Below are 26,037 nucleotides of genomic sequence, written 5' to 3'. Positions count from 1 at the left end.
AAAGACCTCCAAGATCATCAAGTTCAGTTGTCAGCCCAACACCACCATATCTAATAAACCATGTACTGAAGTGCCACATTGACAGTTTCTTCTAAAACACACTTTGTATACATACCTGTTGTCAATATAAAACATTAATGATTCAAAGGCCACCTGCAAAAATATCACTACCCAACACAAAAGCTTCAGTTCAGCAAGAGCCATCTCACAGAATCAAGGCCTTTGGCTCTATTTTCATGTACTGTACACCTTTTATTATTTCAAATCAGCTGAAGTGGAATGCTGAGAAATCTCATACGCCTACACTGCTTCTATCTACTATGGGCTATACAACTCCACATCTCATCAAAGCATACATAGGCCTTTACTGAGATCCTTACAGCTAAGAGATGGACTATCAGATGAAATGTCTGTGCCTCACTCTAAAACCACACTCCTTCTCAAAAAGCACATTTCTTCTTATGGGATATTATTTTTTTCCCTACTGTTCTTGGATTCTTCAATTTTAAATTTTTATTTAAGTCTTACCTGATTAAAATCTGACTACATGCTTAGGCATAAAAAATAGAGAACAGCCTTAAAATTAATTCTAAATTACACTTCGATTTAAAGAAAGATTTAATAAAAATATTTATCTTTTTAACACTAAAACCTTTTATGACACAAGGAAGAAACAGGGCATCAAGTATTTACTACAGCTTCAAAATGAGTGTATCTGAGTAATATAACCAGCAGTTCCAGGCCAAATCTATACATGCAAAATAGGTCAGACTGCTAAAATAAAGCAGCACTTTTTCAGAACCACATTCAACTATAACACACAGTGCTGAATATATGCATATTTCTATATTTATATACATTTTAAACTGCTAACTGATATTGTTAAACAGACAGCCTTCCCCACGCCATTCACCCTAACTACACTGATGTTCTAGAAACACTTACTGGAGGCATTAGTAACAGTTGTTTAGAGCAGGCCCGTCTTCCATGTGCTGGCATGGCCTCAAAGGCCACATACAGTCCTCTCCACACACATGCCGCAAATATGAGGACAGGCAGCCTGAGAACTTCTGTTCAAATCTGCAGCAGCTTGGGGTGACTGACATCTGTCATCAAGCACCGGGAAAGTGCTTGAGAACGTCTGACTACAAAAGCAAAGCTGCTTACGGTAAGTGAAAGGCCTCCGGGAGTTATTTTCTCTTTACAGAAAAACTGTAATTAACAAAAAAGGTGGAATACGGTGGCAACCCAAATAACAGCACCTACCCGCCTTAAAGACATTTTTCAACTCTTTGTTTAACTTAAAACTCATTTTACACCCAGGTCTCCTTAAATAAACAAAGGGACGACACCGTGCCCCGTCTCACAGCACGGCGCAACGCTCTTTCCCAACGACGCGCATTTGGGAAGAGCGAACCGAGGGGGAAGGGGGGTGCTGGCAGCCAAGAGGCCACCGGCCGGGCCGGGCCAAGCCGAGCAGCGCAGAGCCGGCGGTCCCGCACCGAGCGCGGCGCCAAGGCCGTTCACCTGAGGGAGGGCCGCGGGCCCCTCCGCGCCCGGGGAACGGCAACTTCAGGGAGCGGCGCCCGCGGCCTGCCCCCCGCCGGCCGCACCGCCCGGCCCGGCCGCCCCGGCCACCGGCAGGGCCCGGCCGACGGCGGGGCAAGTCCCGGCCGCTCGGCACCCGCCGCCTCTCTTCTCACGCTGGGGCCGGCCAGGCCCCGCTCTCACCTTTAAGAGATTAGACGTCGCCATGATCCCCCCCCCGCGGGGGCCTCCCCGGCCGGCAGTGGCGGCTCCTCTCCCTGAGCTCGGCTCGGCTCCCCCCAGCCGCTGCCGCTTTACATGGCCACGGGCCGCTCGCCCGCCCGGCCGGACCCGCGGCGGCGGCAGTCGTAGCGGCCGCAGCGCTGGGCTCCCCTGCCCGGGGACGAGGCCGGCACCAGACTCGGGACGTTCCGCACCGCGACCGGCTGGGTACTCTGCACGCAGCCGCCCCTCAGAGCCTCATGGCGGCGTCCGCCCAGGAGGCGCTCGGCAGCAGCCCCGGCTCCATGAAAGGGGCCGGCCCACATGATGCGGCGCCGAGGAGCCGGCCCCGCCGCCAAGCGCGGACGCTCACACTGCGGGCTCCGCCTGCAGCGCCCCCTGGCGGCCCGCCGCCGCGCCGCGCGGGGGAACCCCCGCCGCCCCGCTCCGCCCTGCGCTCCCGCCCGCCTCCCAGCTCGCCTCCCTCAGCCGCGGCGCGGTCGTTGCGCGGTAGGAGTGATTTTCCTCCACGGCCTCGGCGGGCCAGGCCCTAGCAGAGGGAGCCGGCGGGCGGGCGGGCGGCTGTGCACGGCCGCTCATCCCCGCCTCAGAGACGCCCCCCGCCCAACCCCTTCCCGCTGCCTCCCAACCGCCCGTACCCGCACCCTGGCAAACCCCCCGTAGAGTCGAAGCGCAGGAGTGAATTCTACACGAGGGATTCGTGGTTTACGAGCGGAGAAATAAATCGGTTTCTGCCTTGGAGGTCGGCCAGCCTGAGCTTCCGCTCACCGGCCCCGGCCCTGCGAGCTGACCCCTCCCTCGCCGGGCTCCCGCACGCCCGGCCGCGGGCAGCGCTCAGGGGGGCGAGCACGGCGCGGATCCCCGCACAAACCCGTGGTCAGAGCGGCCCCTTCCCTACGCCTCCTCCTGCCGAACAACTTTTCCCTTCACAAGTTTTCTGTTTGCTAAGGCAAGTCCGGCTTTAGGTTCCTGCAGGTTTTATTTGTAGGAAGCAGAACTTCTCCAATGAAACCTTTAGCCGTCACCTAACGCGCGACGTGATGAAGAAGCCAAAGGACTCTGCTTACGCCGTGTGAGACCTGAGCGTCGCTGCCCGCCGTTCAGCCGGGCCCGCTGCGCACCGCCTGTGTGGACGGCCGCGTCATGGCGTTGGGTTCGGCAGCACCCCTTCCTGGGGGCACAGGGGGAGGGTTTCAATATAAATTCATGTTACAGGGCACTGGGACCCTGGAGCGTTAGAAAAGCTCTAATAAAATATTCAACAAGTCTGTGCGCTGTGGAAGTTTTGATAATGCTGACTAAATAGCACCTGCAGCCTAATTAACTATAAAGATAGCCATATTAAGTCACCTTGTAACCAAGAAGTAGAAAGGAAGCAAATTAACTATTTTGATGAATTTTTCATCTTCTGGAGGCTTCGACCAGCCTCCCATTTTTTCTCATTACTATATATTGTGTATTCTGTACTACAAGTATTAAGACTATACAGCATTCTTTACACATATGCATGCAGCTATACAGCTGTGTGTGGTATATAATTAGGTGATGGAGATTTGTAAGGGTGACAGAGCACTGGAACAGGCTGCACAGGGGAGCTGTGGAGTCTCCTTCTCTGGAGGTATTCAAGACCCGTCTGGACGCCAACCTGTGCGATACGTCGTAAGGAACCTGCTTTGGCAGGGGGGTTGGACTCGATTATCTCTGGAGGTCCCTTCCAACCGCTACAATTCTGTGATGCAATCATTTACAGTACTGTACATTGCAGTGCTGAAGTTACAAGGCCTCCAGCAGCGTCAGTAAAATGCACGCATTGTGTATTTGTGCACCAGCTGCCCCGCTCCAGTCAGCATATTACGTTACCAGTATGTAATTACCAGAGAAGCTGAGATACAGACAAATATTCTACAGGGTGTGAGATGGAGGCAGTAATTTCTGAGAGCCGATACTCCATGAACTGATTTTCCCAAATCTTTTAAAATGTGATTATTTCCAATCCTTTTCAGTTTCTACTGCATCTATTAATTTTTTTAGTATATACTTGCTGTTAATGCCACAATTTGGTGATGTTTTTAAATTGCTTTTGAGAAATAATGTAGACATCATTCAGCCAGTAAACTCTAGAGGACTCATCTCGGTCCTCTAAGAGCAAAGCTTAGAGTACAAAATCACAACACAAATTATTAGAACGTTATAATTGCATACTTTGCTTAGCCAGCATTTAAGCTGGGTGGGCTGTATTTTGAAAGGATGGATTTTCTCTGGATTTGCACTTTTCATGCAAACCTACCACACTTTGCCACAAAAATGTCAGCATGCACAGGTCCCATCTGTATGTAAGTACCTTATGTGGTCTTGTCTGTTCTGAGTATCCTTAGGTACTAGTGTAACATTTATGGGGTTGGCCTGGAAGGGTCAAACAATGAAAGAACTGAGTCAAAGAGTTCTTCCATCCTGCCCATACACGCTCTTAATGCAGTAGTTATGAGTAGTGATAACCAAAAGAGAATGTGAACAACTGAGAAGCAGTGAGACAGGGGATCAGTGGTACTTTTCCCTGATATTAAAAATAACGTGCATCTCATTTTGCATGGCTTACATAATGGCTGTAATGTTTTTCCTGAAGATCCATGTGTTTATCATCTACAAGCCTCAAGGTTTTGTGGTATTTTAGTACCACTTCAGGCTGCTTTCAAAGTACACCGTTACATAATCTTGCTTATTTGCTTTAATTCTATTTCAAATGGATTATTACTAAATTCTGACGGTAATGAAGATATTAATTATTGATTAGTACATGGTACTGCATTGGATTACAGTTTTATATCCTTTGATTGGACTGTAAAAGATGGCACAAATGACCCTTAATCCCAGAGCTGTCCATGAGTTCAAAGTGATTTGAAAGCAACAGCTCGTTAAGACTGGATCATCAGTGAAATTAATACCATGCATAATATCCTAGGTGTCTGGAAGTGAATTGATTCCAGGCACAAATCTGTCAGCTTTGAATGAGTCACATCAGAGAGAAATATGCATTGCTGTGTTCTCTTCTAATGCCCCAAAATCCACGGCACAAATAAAACGTACATAGTTTCTTCTAATCTTCACCCAGTCCATGGTGGAAAACAACATTTGATGGTTGATAACTCAGTTTTAGACTCCTCTCCAACCAAACTAGATATATTCAGAAGGGATACTAAATCTTCTGGGTTTTCTCTTCAGTGGGAAAGCCTTGTTGATCGCCGCTGCGCACAGTCACGATGACGCTGTGCACAAACGATGCAACAACAGTCTCTGAAGACAATCCTTTTGAAAGGACAGGGGTACTCTGACACCTGCCTGTGGCTGAAGAGTGCAGCACTGCCAGTGACCAAACCTTTCATATGAAACAACTTCTATGCTTGTTTCTATTTCAACAAGAAAGCAAACACTGATTTCTGGTGTTTGCTATCGGGACTTCCTGTCACCCTTTCAGTTCATGACTAGCATTCTGGACATGCTCCCTGCCTGGGGGAGTAAGGATAATGGTTGCTTCCACTGAAAGTTGCTTAAGATTTTGGTACCAGCATCCCTAGAACTGCCTATCCTGTGCATCTTGGGATGACTTGCTTATTCTTAGACCAACATTGTCCTTTAGCTTAAATAACTTCTCTCTCCCTGCTGTTTACTTTTCTCTGATTCACCTTGGGTGCTATTCCCTCACAGTTTCCTTGCTGGAAAACTGCACTGTTTGCCCCAAGCTACACAGAGGATGATGTGGGGTGGTACAGAGCGACTGTCTGCAGGCAGAACCTGCAGGATGGTTTCTGCTGAGGCCGAATTCCTCCCGGGACACGGAGAAGCACGTGGCACACGTTAGGCCATTGTTGCCTGCCTCGGCAGAGTGGCAGAGAGCTACTGTGGGGAATTACATCTGAATTTTCCTCTCCTAGCCTTTTTCAGTGAGCCAGAAATTTCCTATTCCATTCGCTCTGTGTACTCAGGGAGTTATGGTCAGCCTGTGAAGCATGGTAGAGTGCAAGAGCAGACAGAATGAAAAATGATAGTTTCATCTGCTGCTTCTCTGACACTTGTCCACATATGCAGCTCTCTTTCAGTGTTCAGTAAACTTTGTCTCTCTTTTGTTTTAAAAGTCTCTCTGAGAATCAAACTCTGTTTTTCCACAGAGAACTGGGCAAAGAAGAATCCCAACAAAATGAGCAGCGTGACTGTGAACTTCAGTGGTCAGACTGACTTAGATCTTCTAAACTTATATCCTGGCATAGCTTGCTCTTTTAATGCACGTAGCACTGGCTGTATGTCAGGGAAATGAGAAAAATTAGGCTTTCCTCCCTAAGTAATAAGCAGTAATTATTTTAAAATAGCAAAATTAATATAAATTATGACTAAATAGCTAAACTATTTGCTTGGCATTGAAAACTTAACCAAATTGTACAGTTCTCCAAAGTGCTGCAGAGCAGTGCCAGCCCTGCGAGATTTTTGTTACAGAGATTATGACTGAAATATTTTCCACAATTCCTCCCCTCAGTTTTAATACCTTAATACTTGGCAACTGCCAGTAGCATTTTAAGCTATCGCTCTGCTTACTGTCAGCCAAATACAGCTTCTGGCAGCCCCTTCCAGCAAAGAAACCACACAGGGGAGAGGGTGAAAGGGGAGGAAGCCTGCAGCATAGATGTAGTGCTGGCATAGAGTTATATCCCACAGAATGAAGCGATCCTTAGGGAGCTGCCAGAGTTGGGGAGTCAGTAGCCTGCGTCTCTGTGCTGACTCTGGCTCCTTGGCTGCTTCCTTCATCCCACAAGTCCCATAATAGTGATGGAAATTTCTGTAGGGTCTTAAGGGCTCTGGCAATGGCTAGTCTCACTGCTTCCCCAGGGCTGTGCAGGGATGAAAGAAGAGATCTGTGTCTTCCTTTCCCTCCTTGTCTTGTGCATTCATTGCTCTGGTGACTGAGTTTATTCTTACAGGAGGCTCACTTTGTCCCTCCACAATTTGCAGATCTGAAGCCACAGCAATGAGCAATCACGGTAGCTGACCTGTAGCCGAAGCTTTGACGTGGTTACTGAAGCACTGATTTTATTTACAGTGCAAAGATATCTTTTTGTTACTGCTACTCTTATGTTTTTGTAGAAGCTCTTTAGTTGCAAGGTGGGCATTTAGCAGCCTGTGAGGGTAATCAGGCCTCTTCTTAGTCTGGGCTGCCCTTGTAGCCTGTGAGACTGCTGGAGGTTGGTGGCAGTTAGTTAATGGCACTGATCCCATGGAGCAAGGAGTCTCTCAGCAGATTACACGCTGAGTGTCCATCCCCGAATAGCTCAGGCCAAGCTTAAAATGAGACTTTCTGTGAGAAGTGAGTGAATGAAAAGCATTCAGAGACAGTGGTCCATTCTAGCAGCTCGGGATTAGGATTTTTGATTCCTCAATTTGAATTTAAATGAAGATTTACCTCCCCCTGTATAAAGAGCCTGCTACTCCCCATTCCTGTCTGGCCTCTGTGGATGATGGGCAATCAGAGGGAGATGCCATGAAAGTGCTGTGGGGGCACTTGTTGTCAAACGACTGTTCCCTGTATCCCCAGGAGTAAAAATCCCACAGTGTGTATATTGTCTTTGGGGGGATTTGTGCTATCAGGTTTGTTTCTTGGATGCATTTTAGCTGTGTGTTTGCTGTTCCAGTGGTTGCTGAGGAAGCAGCAACTCCATGAATGAAACGATTGCTCTGTGGAGTCCTGTGTCATTGGAGCCACCGCTTCCACGTCAGAAGTGCTGCTTAGCAGAATGCTTTTGGGGTTGCAGAACCAACTTAGTTGTCTTCACAGGTATGCTACACTCCCACTAATTAAGTATTACACAAGGTAAATTGTCCTCAGGAACCTGTACAACCTCATAGTCTTTCTATTATGCTCAGCTGGCACATCTTCAATTACATTACTTTCATCAGATTCACACATTCATTGAAACGTGATCATTCTGCCATGCTCAAAAGTTAAATTCAGATGCATCTGCTTCACAGAAGAGGGAATATTGCTGAATAAAGTGACAGGGTATGCACATAGCTGGTTTTCAGAGGCGAGCCCCATGCAATATAGCACTAAACCTAGGTGAATTACTGCTAGAAACAAGCTGGGAAGTACATAGACATGCATTCGTAAGATACAGACATTTTTTTAATCTGAGGATCAGGCAGATGATTTTTGGGTTGAATTCTTCTAGTTTTAAATACATTCAGTGATACCATCATTATCCTTAAGAAATCTGGTCATTGTCGGGGTTACTGCATGCAGTTGAATGCTAGAGCAAAGGATCGTTACACAAATGCTTGGACTAGATTGTTTTTGGCATCTGTGCAGGCCTATCCCTTAGCCTCTTTAGAGAGGTTTGTATTTTTCAGATACCTCTTTTAATTTCATTCAGTTACTGGAGAGATTGCCTTTAAGACTCAGAGAAATGAGCAATGGAAATGTTTGCTGTTGACAGTTGTGTTTTGATATTTAGTGATTTCTTAAGCAGTCCAGCATGCCTGCAGTATGGTTCCATGCCCAGGTAATGAATGCATCCTCAGCCCTCCATCTTTCTCTCCAAGGCTGAATAAAGACTGCTGAGATTGCTGTGCCAGCTCTGGGTGAAAGGCAAAGGTAGAGGCTTGGAGCAGCTGATGTCAAGTGCTGGGCTCTACAGCCACAGGACAGGCACTCTCCCTGGGTGTTCATATGGGAAAAGAGGGCAATGAACCATGTGTTCTGTCTGGGAGCTGAAATGCTGAGACTGCAGTGTCTGTGAGCATGGTGCACCCACCTATCTTTGCTTTAACTTGGGGAGCTTGGGTACCAGTAATGCTTTGGCTGTGGCAGGAGGGATCTCAGCACAGAGCAGCTGCAGTGTACTTGTGTGCTTGGTCAAGCACGGATTATTTTCTGTGAGCATGGGACAGTAACCAGGAATCAAGCCATCTAGTTAGAAGTTAAATTGGTTGATTGCCACCAACCTTTACACCAAAGGTGTAAATTAATAGTATGAATATATGGTACCTCAGGTTTTTTCCCAGTTGATTCCTAGGGCGGGTGTGTGGCTGGGGTCCGTGGCTTACACAGGACAGAAGCAATTGTAAGCAAGCTGAAATGGCTGAAGAATTCATGTGTAAATTATTTAATTGATTAGTGGGTTTTATTCTTCCTTATAAGTAAAAATAAACATAAAATAAAAGCAATTAAAATTTAAACATTTTAAGAGTCCAAACCAGTATTTTATATCCATTAATTTACCAGGCCTGTGTATCTAAATACAAACTGTTTACTATTTCAACTCTTCCTAACTGGGATTTGCCAAACGTTAATTTGCAAAAAAAAAAAAAAGTGGGGTTTACTTAAAAAATTTTTGTTTATTTGTCTGCCAAATGAGATTTTTCTGATTTCTGTAGTTTCTGGAAATTTCACCCTCACATCAGTAGTAAGTGTCATATTTGCCTTTACTTGAGAGTAAGAAAGGTAATAATACAATCCACTCTACAGCCTATTCAAGCTGTTACTTACAAACTGTACTGCAAAGCATCTGAAAACAAGATGATGTATTCCAGCAAATCTTTTATCAGGCACTTCTATTAACTGCAAGTGTGTCATGAGAAGGTACAGTGGTGTTTTAATATATCATCAAGATAGTATTTGAATGTACATGTTAATCTACATTTTCAGGAATTACAAATAAGACAGCTATGTGCACAGTACTTAAAAATGCAGTGGACTTTTCTAGTTGCATTGACAGCACCAGTTCCATACAGGTGAATCTGGTTAAAAGCTCTATTCCCAGTGTAACAAATGTGACACTACAGGTACAACATTGACAGCAGAGGTCATTAAGGCTCTGTTCTGATGACTGTTTATTTCTCTGTGCATACCTCCCCTCCCCTCGTCTCCCAGTCCCTTCCCCACCCCAGCCCCAACACACCCAATATTTTTGTACAGAATGAAAAGCTTGTTGGCTCCAGACTATTTAGGAAGAAAAGTTTGTAAAGATTTTAACCTGAAAGCAATGAAGCATGTAATGAAAGGTAGATCCACAGGAATAGCAATACCTGGTACTTACAAAGCTGCTTTAATACTTTTTTTTTTTTTGGTATGGCAGAAGAAACCAGTATCCACATCCCATGGTGCTAAATACTCTACAACAGGTAGCACACAGAGAAAAGAGTCCAAACTGAAGATCAGACAGTCCAGACTGGGTCTCAGCAGTCTTTGTGAATTCGAGGAAGAACGATCATCTCCATTTTTGAGATACAGAGAGTGAGGCACAGAAAATGTAAATGCCTTGCTCAGGAATACACAGTGAACCAGTGTGGGTCTGTTGACTCCCCCGCCACTGATTTATTCGTTGTCCCATTCTGTCCTCTTAAACAACTAAGAGACGATCTTCTGACATCCATGAGATGGGCCTGGTATCACACCAGAATCTGTCAGATGCACACAGCCTGATTCTGCACTACCTTTTGGCATCTGTGTTCACATTTACTTTGTAAAGAGGGCCTAAAATCCCTCAGATCAAAATTGTTTTGGTGTAAACGACTAACATTTGTAGCTTAATAGAGAAATCAGGCTCACAACAATTACATTGTGACATGCTGAGACTAGAATTAATTGTTTTAATTGCTAATGAATTAAGGCTGAATCCTGTTTATATTAAGGCCTCTGTATCCTTCTATGACAGTGTAACTGTGCCTCAGTGCAAGTGAGACTCAGGCTATTGAAAAAATTAACCTTTCGGTACCCTTTGAAGTCAACAAGTTTAGTGGCCCTAAATGAATAAAATAAGTAACTGGAACCAAACAACCTGTCTCTATACTATGGAATATGTACAAAAGGATTGTGAAAGGAGCTAAAAGTAACCTGAGGGAAAACCAATTACATGTTTGTTGAAGAAAACATTTAGGCTGGATAGATATGTTGCCTGGTCTTTAAAACTGAGACTTGTAACACGACAACACACCTTTATCTGACAATAACTGGCTTGATGGTTGAAGGTTACGAGTATGCTCAGATGAATTGTAGATGCTGATCAACTCTGGAGATCAAGTCATCCCATTATACTACTACAGTAAAATAGAAGGAGACTTATTTGGTATTTAAGTGCTAGACATAGAGGACACAGTTTGCATAAAGCTAGTGTGTGTTATATGCAGAGTAGGAAGATGACCTCAAGCTCAGTAAAATGCTACATGATCACAGATTTCTCCTATTATTATTGTTGTTAAAAGCTATTATGTGATACTTTCTTATAATAGGGGTTCTCCAACTTTGCTCTCTGTAGCCAAGCATGATTTTAGAAATTCTCTACTCTCCAAACACTCATAACAGTTTTTGTTTTAAAACCTGCATTTTTTAAGCAACAGTTTAACATTTGCTGGCTGAGAATAAAACAATCCTTGCTCTATTCAAATTTAAGGCCTGGGTCCCTGTGGGTTGCAGCACTTATTAACTTCCTTTTAATTCTAGTTAGAAGTAGATTTACTTTTAAAGCTAATACAGAATTTGTTTGTGTAAATGAACATAATTCCCTAGGCATCAGTGTGGCTATAAGTCACACAGCTGAGGATCCGGCCTCCGAAATGTAACTCCAGTGGTTGGGAAATCGGTTTTGTATACAAGTCAAATAACAGCTGGATCATATGTGATGTTACATTTAGTTTCATTGGCAATTCAGAAAATATTTAATAATAAATTTCATTGCTTCTATTCCCCATTTTCATAGACAAATAAATCATCTTTTCTAAAACATTCTTTTTCTTTAATAAGGCTTGTATTCATAGTCATATCAAAAGAGTTTGCTATTGGAGCAATCTTTTAGCTTGCTTTCTTTAGAGTTATCTTTATTATGAAATTCACAGCATTCTAAACTTTAACGGTCATTAGCAACCCTGCACTTGAGTAAAGAATCACATTAAAAAAGTATAAGGTAAAATATTTTCTTGTCCAAAACTAAGGCAGGATGGAAAAAAATGATGAGTTCATCTGATCCTCACCTAGCGAGCCTTGGTTTGAAACAGTGTTCAAAATACAAAGCCCAAGAGAGGACGTTGTCACAATGATTATTGCACTTCCTCAGTGTCTTGCTATAGGACTATTTTTTCCTTTAACAAAGTGTAATTTCTTCTCCTGAAGACCACACGAAGTTATTGAACTCTGTAAAAGAAAAAAAGCACTTAAAGTTTTATGAAGTTATGACCTAGACAGAAGGATAAAAACCAAATTACTGTTCTATGATTCAGCTATGGTATGATCTAATATTGTTTCAAAATTATTATGCTGTTATTTGGGTTGGCATCATCTTCTGAACACCCGATGTGCTCTTTGGCATGCTACAGATTCAGCAGATGCACTGTCTTCTGGGCTTTACAGCTTCTTCTGACGAATGTACGACGTTTGGAACGAAGCCGCTCTTGACACCTTCCCATCCATCCTGTATTGAGATTTCTCCCTTTTTCACAAGCTCATAAATGTCTCGTGTAAGAATTGTAAAGGACTCTTCAACATTTGTGGCGTCTTTTGCTGAAGTTTCTATGTATTTCATACCACAGTCGGACGACAGTTTTTCGGCTTCTTCTCTTGTAACCTCCCGCTGTGACACTAGGTCACATTTATGTCCCACCAGCAGGAACACAATCTGAAAGGGCTGCACACGCATTCGTGCTTCTTCCAGCCAGTCTTTCACATGTTCAAAAGACCGCCGGTTTGTGATGTCAAACACTAGCAAGCCTCCCACAGAATTGCGGTAGTAAGATCGTGTTATTGACCTGGGGAGGAATAGAAAAAAAGGAAAATTAAAATTCTTTTTCACTGCCTTTGTAAATTGGTTACTTTTCCACGTAGTGATGTGTTTTTATCTACTATAAGCTTTAGGAGATATCTTTGGGGTTTTTTTAAGCTATTTGGAATCTATTAATTTACCTTCTACACCCAAAAATGTTGCTTTTTCCTTACATTTAAGTCACTTTCTAAACATTCTTGAAGCCAACATCTCTAGTGGAATTCTGGCTTATTCTGCAGAGTGCTCTTTATTAGCAAACTGTGTTCCCAGATCACAGAATAAAATACATATATATTTATTTGTCAAATAATTGTTATCATTAAAATCTGAGTCCTTCAGTATTCTACAAACACACACTTGACTTTGTTCTAATCACTCATTTCAGACAGAATGTGTGGGCAGATGTTGTGAAACCCGGAGCTCAAGCTCGCCAATACACAAGCAATATCCTTCTGTATTCCTTGCAGAAAAAATTCTGTGATAGAAAAATTTGTAAAGAGAATTGTATTTCATTTCTGGACACTGTGCTTATGCCCATGGAAAATAAGGTGATTGGTGAGAGCCAATATGGCTTCACCAAGGGAAAATTATGACCGACAAATTTGGTGGCCTTCTTTGATGTGGTTTACAGCACTGGTGGATGAGGGAAGAGTGACAGGCATCATCTACCTGGACTTAAGCAAAGCACTGGACACCATCCCGCACAACATCCTTGTCTCTAGATTGGGGAGACATGGATTTGATAGACGGACCACTCAGTGGATAAGGAATTGGCTGGATGGCCACACTCAAAGCATTGTGGTCAACAGCTCAATGTCCACATGGAGACCAGTGGTGTTCCTCAGGGGTCAGTATAGGTAATGACACTGTTTATCATCGTTGTCAGAGACATGGACAGCAGGATCAAGTTCACCCTCAGCAAGTTTGCTCATGACACCAAACTGTGTGGTGCAGTTGGCCATGAAAATGATGAGAGGGCTGGAGCACCTCTCCTGTGAAGACAGGCTTGTTCATCCTGGAGAAGAGAAGGCCCTGGGGAGAGCTTATTGCAGCCTTCCAGTCCCTAAAGGAACCTGCAGGAAAGCTGGAGATGAACCGTTTACAAGAGCATGGAGTGACAAGGGTAAGGGTTTTAATCTAGAAGAGGGCAGAGGGGTTGTACTAGATGGTCTTTGAGGTCTCTTCCTACCCAAAGCATTCTGGGATTCTGTTCTGTGATATAAATAATTCTTTGTGTGGGCAGAAGTCAACATGTTACTGACAAAGTAAGGAAATTCCCTAAGCAAAAATGTCCAGAAGTCACTGAGCTGGACAAATACACTTAGAGAATCACAGAATGGTTGCCCCTCTGATTTTAAGGTCACCATGTTTCATACAGTGTTTTATAACAGCTTGAACACATAATTGTATAATTAGCAGCAGTAGTCATGTTACAGATAGGCAAGTGCACACGTAGGTAAGGCTTAGGTTTCTTGGCATATCTAAGTTCATTTAGCCACAGGAAACAATTGAAATGGTTTTATTTAGATGATGGGGAGGGATTGCTTGTCCTAATGTTTAGAAAGATCTTTTCTATATTCCCAGTGACAAGAGTCCATGGAGTGTCCTTCTGAACAGTTTGAATGTGAAGACAACAAGATCTGACCCTCAGATGAATTCAAACAGCCTACATATGAAAAATGACATGGGTTTGGAAAAAATATTTAAGAGACCGTAAATGAGGGGCAACACATTTTGTGAAGCAGTAAATAAAGGTGCCATGAAGATCTGGTTTGGGTTTCCTTCAGCATTTTTTGCTGTGGAGCAATTGCAAACACAAACAAGGACATTAAAGAGGTTCTAGAAAGAGCAGAGGTGGGTGACAAAAATGGGATTCAATCTGGAGAAGTGGAAGCTAATACAACCTAATTTCCTTTCAAAAAATCTTGGAAACAGTTATGCCAAAGAAATGCATTAGCCAGGGAAGAAAGTAGGGTAGCACTGAAAATGAGGTGCATCATTTACCAAGGATTACTATATAGAACAAAGTTCTATCATGTATCTACCAACTGGAGTGCTGAAAAACAGCCCTCCGAGTGCTACTGGGTGCTTATGCGGAGCAGTCAGTACTCTGTCTGTTGTAACTCACTGCTGCAGAGATATGCTAATTTACACTAGCTGATGATCTAAGCCATTATATTTAATTATGTGTACGTATTGCCTGTAATAGAGATGATACACACCTTGGTAAGTGCTGCAAGATCAGACTAAAAGCAAAGCAAAGTTTTTAACACCCTTATTGTTGTCACTTTTTGAACAGAAGGAGAAAACCCTGGGGTCCTGCAAGATATTCCAAGTCAGGCTAAGGAACTGGTGGCAGGTCAGGTTTGCTGTAAGCCAAAGTACTCATAAAGGACGTTCAGATTTCTGTTTCTCAAATTATCCCATGTAGATCCCCAGTTCCCATGAACTGGCTACTCATCTGTAAACTTTTGTTCCGCTGCTTCATGTCATCTATGGAAGGGAATGTGTCACTTGCAGCACCATGATTAATCTTCTGTGGGGAAGGAGGGAAAGGTGAGTATTTCCTTTATCATGGGGAAAGCTTTAAATTAGGGACAGGGTGGGATTAGGGTGAAGAAGTGCTGGCTAAAGAGCAGCTTTTCTCCCAAAATTGGGGAACCAGCCATGAATACTGCCATCTCCTTCCAGGAGACTATTCAGAGGACGTGCTGCTCAGAAGTGGGATGCAGAACTTCTTCAGATTTAGAATCTGGCAAATTTGCCCATGACTTTGAATGAAGAGGGAGGACTGAACTCTAAAATCCATCCCTACACACATCTTTACTGACGTGTCTTATCTCTCTGCCTAAACCACTTTGTTCTTCTTCTGTTCCTTTGTGCCTGGCATTTCCCTGCTGTGTCCTCTCCAAGTTCCTTTTTTCACAGAGGACTCTGAACCCATCTCAGAGCAACAGCTAATGGAAGTACCTGAACCCATGTGTCTGCCTGGGCCTTTGTTCCAGGTGCAAGCTGCTGCTTCAGGAGGGAGTGTGCTGGCTTGCTGTGGCTACACCAGAGGAACAGAAGTAACTCCCCTGCTTAATAGGGGGGACTGTAACCCCGTGGTGGTTGTGGCTGTGTGGCTGGGGAGCTCCACTTCCAGGCTGGAGTATACATGCCATGCCAGCCACTGATGATGGGTGTGCTACAGCCTCCAGCCAGTCCACTCTAAGTATGTAAGCCTGCATGCCATCTCTGCCTGAGAGTTACAAAAAGTGATGCAAGCATTACTGAAAAGGTAATTCTTATTTTCTCCCCCACTCCATCAATAAAACAGATTACAAAGCTCCTTATCTATGATGCTGCTGTTAAATATTAACTGCATCCTATAGGCCACCTGAAGTTTTTATTTTCAGCAAGAATACTTGTATGAATAGTATTTTTGCTCATTTCATGTAATGTTTGGCATTTATAATAAATGAAAGGTAAATACCAATAAAGGGGTTGGAGAAAATAATTTTTCCCCATTAGAACATGATAAAAAAGTAAAACTGCACCAAGTGTTGGGAACCACAATGCTGTGACATTGAGTGCTGCATGGTTCCTCCAGGTGGTTCTGTATTTGAAATTGCTGGAGGTGAGAGCACTGCTCAAGAAGTTGCACGTTGTGATGTACAGTAATGACAGGTTGGAATGTTTTTCCAAAGGATAACTTTGAAGTCTTTAGTTTTAATTGGGCATATTTGTTAAATGTGGATCCTAAATTCTTTTTTTAAATTATGACTTCCCATGGAGAATACGTGTTGGTTCTGCTAATTAATTCTGCCTAAACTAGCATTATGGAAGGGGAAAATACTGTCTAGAACAGAAGTCATCCTCTTAGCTTAAGCTAAATATTACGTTAAAGATGTGAGACCCTAATTAATACTGCCAAGAAAAGCCTTGGTAAGATGATGGCCACTGAAAAATTGTTTCTGAAAATGAATGAGAAGATGTATTAATCACATCAGTCTGTGGCTTTAGGGTGACTTTAAATCAGTCACAGTGTTTCTTTCTCATTATGATCTTACTGATCTTTACCAGATGAGCCCAGCTTTCACTAAAAGCTTTATCTAATTTTATTAAGACTTATTTTTATACTATGACTAAAGACTACATTGTAATGGTATTAACTTTGAAAACACACATTGCTTACTCAAAAAGAATACAGACAGTGTTTTATTTTCAAGCCATGTGTTAGAATATAGCTAATATCACGTGTGTTAGAATATAGCTAATATCACGATCTACCAAAAAGTGGGTTAACGTGTATGAGGCATCCCCACAATATTTTGCCTGTGTTCCTGAAACACTTTCAGTCTTAGCACCACTACCAAGCACTCCATAGTGTTGGAGGTTTCATGATTTAAATATGTTGTTGGATTTAAATACAGAAAAAATAAATAAACAAAACAATCACAGCAAAGCAGATCAACATGAAATGCAGCCCAAGCAGCAGATGACCCTAAATGACAGCTCATCTGAAGACAGAACTAAACAGAGGGCGTACCCTGAGTACCTGAGTCTGCATTACAGACCCGGGTCTATACTAAGGAAGCTGGTTGGTCCTTGTTCCACCAAAGCGTTAAGGCTGCTGATGACATCGCTGCTGTCCCCACGGCACCTGGCGCAACGGGAGGTGCTGCTTAGTGATGCCTCACTGATGTCAAGTAAATACAGTCAGTGTCTGCCCTACCTGAGCTCAGAACAAGCAAGCTGGCACCCGTGTTTGCAGCCTACTCACCCTCCTCGTGGAAGTGGTGAGGTGAGAATTGCTTTACCGAAGCAGCAATGCAAACAGCACACGGTGAGGATGATCTGAGACCATGCATGAAATCCAGCTCAAATACAGCAGCAGCAACCAACTAGATCTATGTAAGAATTGTTCCAAAACAATTTCTCCAAGAAAATAAGTGCTATCTTTCAAGAGAGTGTGAGGGCAGGTGTGTCACACCTTATTTCCCCCCGGAGAATGTCCCTAACGCCCGGGACAAAAAGACGGAGGTTATTACGCAGCCAGTGGTTTGCTTTGCATGCAGGGAACACCCCAGGGAGCTTTAAAGCCAGGTCTTATCTCCTGTGAAGTTCCAATGCCAGTGAACCAGAGCAGAACTGGGAATCAGAACTGCTAGGCATTCCACAAAATTAGATTAATTCTTGGAATAATTAGTCCTTCACCAAGACCATCTTTGCTTGTGATCTGTGCTCTTCTCTATTAGCAGAGAACAGAATGCGCAAGAATTTAATCCACGATGTGTAATTTAATAAAATATTTATAATTCACTTGAGTAAGTGTAAAACAGACTATACAATAAGCACTGTGATACTTGGTACACCGACTGACAAGAAACTCTTGGCAGAAAAGCAAACACCAGGTGTTTAAAACTACTTCCTTCAGTTTGTATCTTCTGGGTGTTGGAAAAAACAGAGACATACACTAATGGTAAATTTTAAAGCAACTGAGCGCATGACTCATCACTGTGCATCCCCTGAGCTTCCCAGGTTAAAGGGTGGTTATCATTAGATTTTAAATGTATGCAAATCTCTCTGCATTTGCATTCATTTCAGTCAAGTGCCTTGACATTGGCCATCCCAGCTGTTTGGCAGCACACTGGAAACTAAGAGATTATACTTTCCTTGTTACTTATTTACAAGTATTTCATGCCCTTTGGTGGAAAGCACAAGGAGGATGAAAAAAACTAAGAGCTTGCCATTATCACTGTAATTCCTTTGCTAACAGAGGCCTGCCTGCCAAATATGTATGAAGCTGTGATTTGTGCAAGCCCAGGAATGTTTTTTGTTGTTTTACTGTAATGCTTGTTACTGGGAGAGGGGGGGGGGAACAGGGGGGCAGGGGGGATGTCCCTTGGTAAGATAGTGAGATCCCACCTCTTAGCTGTGTGAGAATCTGCACAACTGTTGCTGCGGAAGACAGGGGACATAAAGGTATTGATTCTGGCCAGTGAAGAGACCCATTTCAACCCTACAGCTGGCATTTCAGTAACAATTGTATGGAGCAGGTACCACATGCCTCAACAGATAGATGGGCTACACATCTATCGCATTAGCCTCCCACCCAAGCTCATACCTCCTGAACCCCAAGTCCAAACACAAACCCACCTACAGGTTCCCAAGGGGTAAACACTACAGATAGAACTGAGCCATGAGAGTAAATGAATCATCATGCCAGTTTATATTGTGGGGAATGACTGTGACTCTTTTCAGACAGGAAAAGAGGGTAGTTTTGCTACGTGTTTGTGACAGAGAAGCGAACGGACAAGATTTAATACTCAGTGCAGCATTTGAGCTAGACAGAGGCATTAGTGAAGGCTCCTGGCAACCATCAGTGCAGAGCAGGTGCAGCAGGCAGATAAAACACTACTAAGGGACTCTAGCTGACTGCCTGCTGGCTTCCACACTGCCAAGGCTGTACTGGTGTGCACAGTGCCGCTGTGCTGGAGCGAGGAAGAGCAGGGAGGTGGCCCGGTCTCTCCGGACTGCATGGGAGGGAGAGTTACAGCAGAGGAAAATACTGCAGAGGAGGATGAGTTCTGAGGTGATGACAAAGTAAGAAATGAAGAGTGGAGCAGGGGCCTCCTGCTGCAAAGAAGGAGAAAATGCGGAGGAGGGATTGCCACCCTGGGTCCAGGACTTCTGGGCAAAGATGAGGGAGAAAAGGAGAAAGAGGACAGGGCCACTTGTTACCCTTTGTGTGAGCTGGGAGGGGACGGGTTTCCTGGTGGGTGCTAAGGGAAAGGGTGGGGAAGGAGGAAGCTTCTGGGGGTAACTGGTGGGCAGTGGGGTGAGAGGGATGGTGGGCCAAAGGGCTGGGGGACATGGGCAGACAATGGGGTGGTGAAGCTGGATGGCCACAGAGTGGAGGGCTCTTTGGGGCACAGCAGACGGAGTGGGACGTGCTGGGGGGCAAGGCAAAGTCCTTGGGACGAGAGATTTGCTGAATGATGAGGGCAGGATGCTGGGAGGGCGGTGGTGGCTGGGGCTGTGGGGCAGGGTGTGCCCGGGTGTTGGCAGGTTTGGGGGCAGGTGGGAGGAAAGGGTTGGGGGTAAAACCCCGGGTCCCGTACCTGAACCGCTCCTGCCCCGCTGTGTCCCAGAGCTGCAGCTTGACCCTCTTGCCGGGCTCGATCTCCACCAGCCGGGAGAAGAAGTCCACCCCCACGGTGGGGTCGGAGTGCAGCGGCCCTGGGAAGCGGCCCTCGGTGAAGCGATGCAAGAGGCAGGACTTGCCCACGGTGGAGTCGCCCAGCACGATCAACCGGAATTGGTAGATCCAAATCGCCGCGTCCATGGCGGCCCCAGCCTGGCCCGGCTCCGCCTTGGGGCTCTTCCTGGGGCTCCTGCGCGGCCGGTGCCTGCACCGCGCTCCGATAGCCCCAACGCCCGGCATCGGCGCAACGGGCGGGCGGCGGCGGGGGGTGCGCGGGGCCCGGGGAGCCGCTCCCGCCGGGGCAGGACGGGGCCACCGCGCCGGCCACGCCGGGCTGGGCGGTGGCGGCGGGCGGGCGGTGGCCGGGTCCTCCCGCCCCGCTCCTGGGGCGCCGCGCCGGGCTCCCGGTGGCTGCCCGGCCCGGCCGGGGCGGGGCGGGGCGGGGCGCCTGCGGGCGCTGTCCCTTCAGCACCGCGCTGCCCCGCCGCCGGCCCCGGCCGCCGGGCCCCGGCTCCGCGCCTCCCGCCCCGGCTTCCCCGGGCCCTCCCGCCGCCGGCTGCGCGGTGGGGCCCGCCTCTCCCGCCTGCTCTGCGGTGGCGCGTCCGAGCAGCCCGCCGGGGCCTCCCACCATGCCGTCATGTGCGCGGCGAGACGGGCCCTCCCCCGCGGCGCGGCGCGGCACGGCGGGCAGGGCGGGCAGCACGGCGGCTCTGCGGGGGCCCCGCCGGCCGCCCGCCGCCGCTGCCTTGCGGCTGCAGCCCATACCCAGGGTCCAGCTCACCCGGCAGCGCAGGTCCTCCCGTGGGCAACAAGTGAGGGCGGGGGGTGCGGGAGAAGGGGGATACGGGAGGGGGAGGTGGGGCGGGAAGCCGGCCGACCCGGAAAACCAGGTGAGATAGTATCGGGCTGTTAGAAGTGTGAGACTTGCACAGAAAACTGGGAGCAGAAAGGGGATATCCGGGAAGGAGCGGAGGAACCGGACCAGATGGAAAGGGCGAGGAGCTGGAAGGAAGCTCGCTGCTGGGGTGGGGAGCTGCACCGGGCCGGCCGCAGGACTGCGAGCTGAGGGAGGGCCGGAGCAAGTAGGGGAACAAGTGCCAAGGGGTGAGGCTGGGCTGAGGAAGCGGTGAGAGGGAAAAGCAGAGTCGGCAATCTGGATATTCCCCGAGAGAGCCCTGCAAACTGTCTGGAGAAAAGGCGTAATACTGGAAATGACAGGGACACACACTCGTCATTTCCCCATGGAACAAGCTGCATGTATTGGGCCTTTCTGAAAGTACCTTTACCTACAGTAATAGAACCACTCTGTCAGTAGAGATGCCTGCTGGACAGATTTCTTTGCCCCCCTGGGACCTTCAGCTAAGCATCATGTTATGATAAATCTGCTGAGCAATAGGTTCCTCACATTTCTTTTAAAGTCTCGGGACCATGCAGGATAACAAACACTAACAGGCCCCAGGCTGCCAGTAAGGGCACTTGAGGCAAATAAGCAGAAATCCCAGGACTTCTGGTAAATGGAATCACAGCGGATTCCTCTGCCGATTGGGCTGGGGTGAGGGAGGCGGGAGCAGAGAGCCCGAGAGCTGAGCAGGGGAGCTGGGTGAGCTGGGGAGCAGGTGGCTGCTGGCAGGTGGTCAGCAGCAAGTGGATGCTCATATGAATGGGCACTTTGATGGTGGAGAGGACAGGGAGAGGAGATGGGTGACTATTTTTTCCCCCGGCCTGCTGTTTTCTTCTGTCAGGCGCAGACGCAGCTAAACCCACAACTCTCCATGGCTGGTTACGGGCGTATCTATGTTTCTTTTGTAACTGTGGGGCAGTTTATGATGAGTGATTGCATTGCCCAAGCCTGGTTTTGTTATTCCACTGTGTCATGAGGTCACTGGCGTCAGACTAATCAGTTTCCTCACATAGGCTTAGGTAGACCTTGCAGCTCCACAGTGTGGATCCAAGGGCACCTTGGCCCTTCACTTGACCAAGGGCAGGGTGAAGTCAGAAGAGGGAGTTGCGTGCAACACTCAGATCATGTCCTCCAGCTCCCACAGGAGCCTGGGTGGGATGTACAAGCATGGCTGTCCCTGGCAGACTTACACGGATGACCCCAGAAGTTTCTGGCAGACTTGGCCTGGCAACCCACAGTCTATAGAAGGCACAGCCAGGAGCTGCCAGAGGGATTTATCTTGCTGTGCATGCAGAGCTGAAGCTGCAGGATGCTGCCAGCTCAAGGAATCCAGACTCTCCAGGGACCTTTTGGGGTGGCCAGTCAGTGCCCAGGACTTCATGACTTTGTATCTACATGTACCTCCAAGTGTGTTTCCTCCTGAACCCTGCACATTTCTCCCCTCTACTTACACTGTGTGTTTGCAAAAATTAAATTGAGCATAGCTTGTATTGACTAGCTTCTCCTTTGAGTAACAATTAAAATAAATCAATGTTAACTCTGAAATAAACCTTCAGAAGGGTAACATCAGTCCAGTTTTTGCAGTTCTACATGGAACATGATTACAAGTGATGCCTAGGGATCTTTTCTAACTGATCTGACAAAAGAGACACTTGGATAGAAGATGTATTTGTGTGTGAAACAGAGATGTGAGGTATGTGATATTGGTAGTTCTGATATTTGCCAAATATGAATAGGGCAAAGTATTACGTGGACTTTGCTCATTACATAATAACAGGGATCCTGCATGGATCACCACCCTAGCTAACACCCACAGGTCTTCAAGTATCTGCCTCAAGTATGTGCTCATTAGCTCACATGCTCAGCAGATTGCTGCCCTTTGCACATCTGGGCTGGAACAGCCTCACACAAACAAGTTACACAGCTCATTTCATTCCCAACAGGTAAGTGAAGTCAATTTGCCTATGGCATTTACAGCTGAGCTAAATATGTTTGCAAATATTTTCAGGCTTTCAGAGTCTGGTCTGTCTAGCTAAGCTTGTCATTGCAGAAAGGCAGCGGTACATAAATTCACATATATCTAAAGCACAATGTTATACCGTCATTTGGGACCTCTTGAGTGTCCTAATGTTAAAAGCTGCCTCAGGAACCTGCATTTGTCATGTCTGCTGGGGAGTGGACAAGGTGGGTGAATTTTATCTCCAAGTCTTTCAGTTTTTGTTTTCTGCTCTGACCAGCAGTCAGAAGAAGCAATCAAAAATGTATATGCTTTGAGGAGCCAGAATGGTTAAAGCAGAGGGGTTGAGGCAGCAACACAAACCTGACCTTCCCTCAGACAGTCTCCTGCCTGTTGACTGCCTAGACTATCGGTCTGGAAGCTGATACAGCTGCTCATTTTATCACAGACTTTTAACAGATGTAAGCTGCTGGAGGATGCTGCCAGTTATCATTCTGGTTTTTGTTTTTCTTTTTTTTTCTAGAGTAGTGCTGGAGGTGTGATTCTCCCTGCTAATGAGGAATGACTCTCCTTCCTCCAAGATGTCATCGAGCCAGGTAGGTTTCACCTGATGGTGGCAAGGACATTTCTTAAACCACAACATTCTGGTAATGTTTCACAGAATCATAGAATGGTCTGGGTTGGAAGGGACCCCATGGATCATAGAGTTCCATCCCCCCTGCCACAGGCAGGACACCAATCTCCAGGCATGATCTAGACAAGGTTGCCCAGGGCCCCATCCAACCTGGCCTTGAACACCTCCAGGGATGAGGCATCCACCACCTCTCTGGGCAGTCTATTCCAGCACCTAACCACTCTCTCTGTAAAGAACTTCCCTCTAGTATATAATCTAAACCTTTCCTCCTTTAGCTTTAATTAATCCTCAGGACTTCTTTGATGTACATGTATAAGTTTAGTATCCCAGTAGCAGAACAGGACTATGTTGAAACGATCAGTCTGCCTTAAAATCTTGGAAGTGGTATGGGAACAAATCTACTGCCTTTCTTACTTTTTGCAATTCATAGTATTTAATGAGTTTCACACTTCTTCCTGTGGTGTTAATTAGCGAGCCGCTCCAACTCTTGCTGAAGCTGATGGTCCCACTGCTGTCTGAGAGAGTTGGCAGGAGTGGAAGGTTGAAACCGAGATTTTAAGACCACTCTTGGTGTAAGCTTTCCCTTCTATAAATTTCCACGAGTGCCTGTATCACCTCAGACACCAAAGGCAATTGGGTGGGACAGGAAACCTGCAGGACACGAGGCCTGCTAACCCTGTGGTCCACAGAAGCCTTTACCAGTACCCACAGGAGCAATGGGATGGTCCAGCTTCCCAGGTACAGTTCTTGATCTCACGCCCAGGTGCCTGGGTCCACCTGTGAGCTCTCTGGGTGACAGTGGCTACAGCTCCACATTGTGCTGGGGATCATCTCACTTTGCCAGCTGCATGATGGTAAGAAGTGATGGCAGAGCAAAGCAGAGAGAATATTCACCGGGCAAGATGGTGAAAAAACCCTGAGTGAAGGGAAATGTGTTGAAATGTTTTGTGTTTATTGCTTAGCATCACCTTATTGCACTTGTTCTTTGCTGCTGGAAAGGTATTTCTGATACTGTGTCTGGAACAGCTGGAGCTCTTCACAGGTGAAGCAGAAGGAGTGTTCCAGGAAAGCATGGTAAGAATTACAAGCTTCTTTCAGCTTACTGTATTAGTATTTTTTTCCTGTATAGATTTCAATAAATAAATGGTTAGTGAGGATATTTTTAGTGTCCCAAGTCTCTGTGTGGTAATGTGGTCATTCATTCAATGGTGCACTGACTTCTGAGAAGATGTCCTTGTTCATTGAGGGTGCTCCTTATGTTGTTGAGATAGATATGTGCATGGTAGAACATCAGTATTAACATGGGAGAGAAAAAAGAAAAGGTGAACCACCATAATCCATGGATCCTACATGGACAGGTCCACTTTGTTCACGAGGCATTAAATGGCTCTGTGGAGATGATGCAAGTGAAACTGCTCCACAGCAGAATGAACTCACAGACATAGTCAAGTGAAGAACAGAAACACCCAGCTGGGACAAGAAAAACTTCTCCTAACTCCTCATACCTGATCTTCCAGAAGGACCTACAGTGTAACTTCAAAGACAAGCCTGAGAGCTGAAAGTCCTAACTTTTCAGAATATTGAATCCCAAGGACTGAGTATTTACTCAAATATTTTATAACCATTAATTGTTTTTACACTTTCCCTCCACTATTAAGCCTCCCTCAAAATCTTAGTAATATTATGTTATACTCAGAGGAATCACTCCCATCTTGATGTTAGCTGTCTAGCTCAGACGGACAAGAAGAACTGTATTTGCCTCCCAAGCATCTGTTTATTCCAAGTGTAGTAGCTGGTATCTATCTCTGCAGATCTTGCCATTTTAGACATCTAAGATGGCATCTTAGATAGCCACACTTCCAGAAGCACATCTAACTCAGGAAAGGGTCAGGAAAATACAGGAACATAGAACCTTCTCCACTAAAACACTGATCTGAATTAATGCACGGTGACATTTCAGAGTCAATGCCTATACCACATAAGAATCTGTCTTTAGGTGGGATTAAGAACCAAACCCAAAATGGCCATTTATTCTACTCTGTAACACAAGTGAAGTACTTGTTCTCATGTCTCCCTTTTTGTTATTTTCCAGTCTTGCACCTCACTCTTCCACGTGTCATTTGGAATGACTCCTAAGATTCAGTGTGTTCTTTGCTCTGATGAAGTCCATCTCTTACATCTCTTTTCTGTTCAGGAAATGCTGGTGTGCAAAAATCACAGATTTCTGCTAACAAAGAATGGTCTAACCCTGAGCTTTGTGCCATGGACCCCTCTGGGTCTGCTGATCAAAGAGGTGCTTTTTATGCACGCATTGCATCTCTGAAGGAACCCTACAATTCATTGCCCACTGTCCTGGTCATCTGTGTTTCCCGGATGCCCACTTTTGCTCCAGATGGACTCTCTGATAATTTCTTAAGAGAAATGTTATTTCTAATTGACTTCCCAATGTCTCTGTCCTGTCTAGTGCCTGCAACTCTTTTCATTCTTTATACTGTTGGAGGCCTCACAAAGGACAGAGAAGAAAGTGATATGCAAATGTAATCACTGAGATAATTCAGGACAGGCAGACAAGTCTCCCTGCACTGTATGCAAAATTTAAACAAAGAACTCTGGTGTACAGTAGGTGCCAGAGTTTAGCTTACCTGGAAGAACTGCCCAGACAACTGAGCTGTGATTACATCTGCCAAGCTTAAACTGACTAGATGAATCCACTATGAGCTGGTAGCAGATGTAATGTATATTTTCTTATAAATTATTTTGGGTGGGAGGCTGGAGGATTACAGCAACTGCCAT

General features: G+C 45.8%; 2 protein-coding genes across 2 annotated transcripts in view; both read right to left on the bottom strand.

The window, feature by feature from the left end:
• The window catches only part of CUL5 (cullin 5), a gene marked incomplete at its 5' end in the record, with an annotated part of 35,159 nt that extends 33,404 nt beyond the window's left edge, over positions 1 to 1,755 (bottom strand). Inside the window, one exon of the mRNA XM_084265853.1 lies at positions 1,732 to 1,755. Within this exon, the coding sequence (XP_084121979.1) occupies positions 1,732 to 1,755 (24 nt within the window). The remainder of the gene's footprint in view (positions 1 to 1,731) is intronic.
• Positions 1,756 to 12,122: 10,367 nt separating this feature from the next.
• RAB39A (RAB39A, member RAS oncogene family) lies at positions 12,123 to 19,992 on the bottom strand (the record flags this gene model as incomplete). Its single annotated transcript, XM_084280345.1, has 2 exons — positions 12,123 to 12,549; positions 19,670 to 19,992. 2 exons carry the CDS (start codon positions 19,990 to 19,992, stop codon positions 12,123 to 12,125), a joined length of 750 nt encoding a protein of 249 aa, XP_084136471.1.
• Positions 19,993 to 26,037: the final 6,045 nt, after the last annotated feature.

This window comes from Gallinula chloropus, assembly GCF_964237585.1.
Source record: "Gallinula chloropus genome assembly, chromosome: 1".
NCBI classification, from domain to species: Eukaryota; Metazoa; Chordata; class Aves; order Gruiformes; family Rallidae; genus Gallinula; species Gallinula chloropus.
This window is presented reverse-complemented; position numbering and strand designations above follow the sequence as displayed.